The following is a 1,865-nucleotide window of genomic DNA, read 5'->3' on the forward strand; positions in this document are numbered from 1 at the left end:
ATCTATTAATACCCTCTGTCTCCATGGATTTGCCTATTTTGGACATTTTATATAATTAGAATCATATAATATGTGGTTTTTGTGTGTCTGGCTTCTTACACTTAACATGTTTTCAAAGTTAATACATGTTGCAGTATGTATCAGTATTTTATTCCTTTTTATGGCTGAATAATATTCCATTGTCTGGATATGCCACATTTTGTTTATCTACTCATCAGCTGATAGATACTTAGGTTGTTCCCACTTCTTAGCTATTATGAATATTGATGCTATGAATATCTGTGTACAAGGGTTTATGTTGTATGCATTCTTAAGAGGTATCTAATCTCTAGGCTATGAGCTAAGTATTTGCACTCAAGAAACTGGAGGCCGGACTCTATGTGTGTGTTATGTGTGTGTCTGTGCGTCTGCGTCTATGTGTCTGTTTTTCTGTGTGTGGGGCCAACACAAGTTTCTGAATGTTTACAAATAGTCTTTAGGTTTAAGAAGAAGCCAAAAAGGCTGAGTCAACTCTTAATGTCTTAGCTCTACCCTACATGCTTCAGCTCTCCCTGGCTACATGCCTCACCTTCTATTCTAAACCACAGTGTATGTGAGCCCTGCAGGGTGGGAAATGAGCCATGACATTCATGCTCAACGAAGCCAGTGCACACACACACACACACACACACACACACACACAGAGTGTATATTTCTATTATGCTTTGGGTCTGAAAGGAAAAGTGATATGTATCATTTTGTGATTCAAGAAAAGCAACAGTAAAAACTCCGATCTCATGTTATGAGGGGAAAATCATTCATCAATCAATGGATGTGATGATGTTCAAATATTACTTTGGTTAGAAAAATAATCCCACATAAACTCCCACTTTTGTCTCCTTTGGATCCTAAAACTCTCCTTGCTACTGCAGAAAGAAGTATGTGGTAAGGCAGACAGCTGTTCACCAGCATCTCTAGTTTTTCTCCCAACGCTCGGTCCAGTTTTAGTCTTCCTCTGAGGCTGCAACTTCCAAATTCCCTATCACTTGGCCCTGAAAAGGTGGTGAGGATTCTTCCTCCCCAATCTTCATTCTAAAAATGAATCTGAACACTCTTTGTTACCTAATAAGGCAGAGTTAGGCGATGTTTCTTTGCAACTCTGTTATCTCATTCTGGATAAAGGTATCGAGGTAAGGGTTGAAAATAAATATAGAAAACCAAAGGGTAAAAAATGTTCTCCAGGAAAAAAAGAAACCTGATCCAGGGTAAGAGAGAGATACAGTACTTGACTAAAAGTTGGCCTGATCTGGCCAAATCAGACTGCATGCGACATATTCAGATATTCTTTTATAAGACAGTACCTGCTCGTTGAAATATCCTCAAAAGGGTAGAGGATCTCTCCATTGTTACAGATTTCGCAGATGAACCCCTTCTGGCTACAAAGACTGCAGCTGTACACATGTGCAGTGGCAAATTTAATGACCTTGCCCAAGAATGGAGCCAGCTTTCCCTCTATCACCTGCAGAAAGAGAAATTGGACAGGGAAGCAAATTCATTGAGAACAGAAGTCTTGCAGACACAGGAAAGCAAAGGAATTCCTTTCCTTTACACAACAGGAAAACCTCTAATTATAATTTCTCAACAACTCTGAGGATGAAAAGACGTAGTATTTTTATTCCAAAAGAACTTTCTGGTTTAACCACTGGAGGTTGGAAAATGAAGATGCTGAAATTTCTTTTGTATTCCTCTTTATTTATAGTGTGGTATAGGGGACTGGGGACAAACAAATGGGGAACCCTATTTTCATAGACCAACTTTATAGTTATGGTGTAATGCAAGAAGAGTGTTGCAGGTTTTCCAAAATAATTGAAAATATACATAGTAAT

At 38.6% G+C, this 1,865-nt stretch overlaps 1 protein-coding gene across 1 annotated transcript in view; it reads right to left on the minus strand.

Annotated features, from left to right (window-relative positions):
• The window catches only part of PLEKHM3 (pleckstrin homology domain containing, family M, member 3), a 161,651-nt gene that overhangs the window by 32,201 nt on the left and 127,585 nt on the right, over positions 1–1,865 (minus strand). Inside the window, exon 7 of the mRNA XM_012661224.1 lies at positions 1,341–1,498. Within this exon, the coding sequence (XP_012516678.1) occupies positions 1,341–1,498 (158 nt within the window). The remainder of the gene's footprint in view (positions 1–1,340; positions 1,499–1,865) is intronic.

Source organism: Propithecus coquereli, unplaced genomic scaffold, assembly GCF_000956105.1.
Source record: "Propithecus coquereli isolate 6110/MARCELLA unplaced genomic scaffold, Pcoq_1.0 Scaffold70, whole genome shotgun sequence".
NCBI classification, from domain to species: Eukaryota; Metazoa; Chordata; class Mammalia; order Primates; family Indriidae; genus Propithecus; species Propithecus coquereli.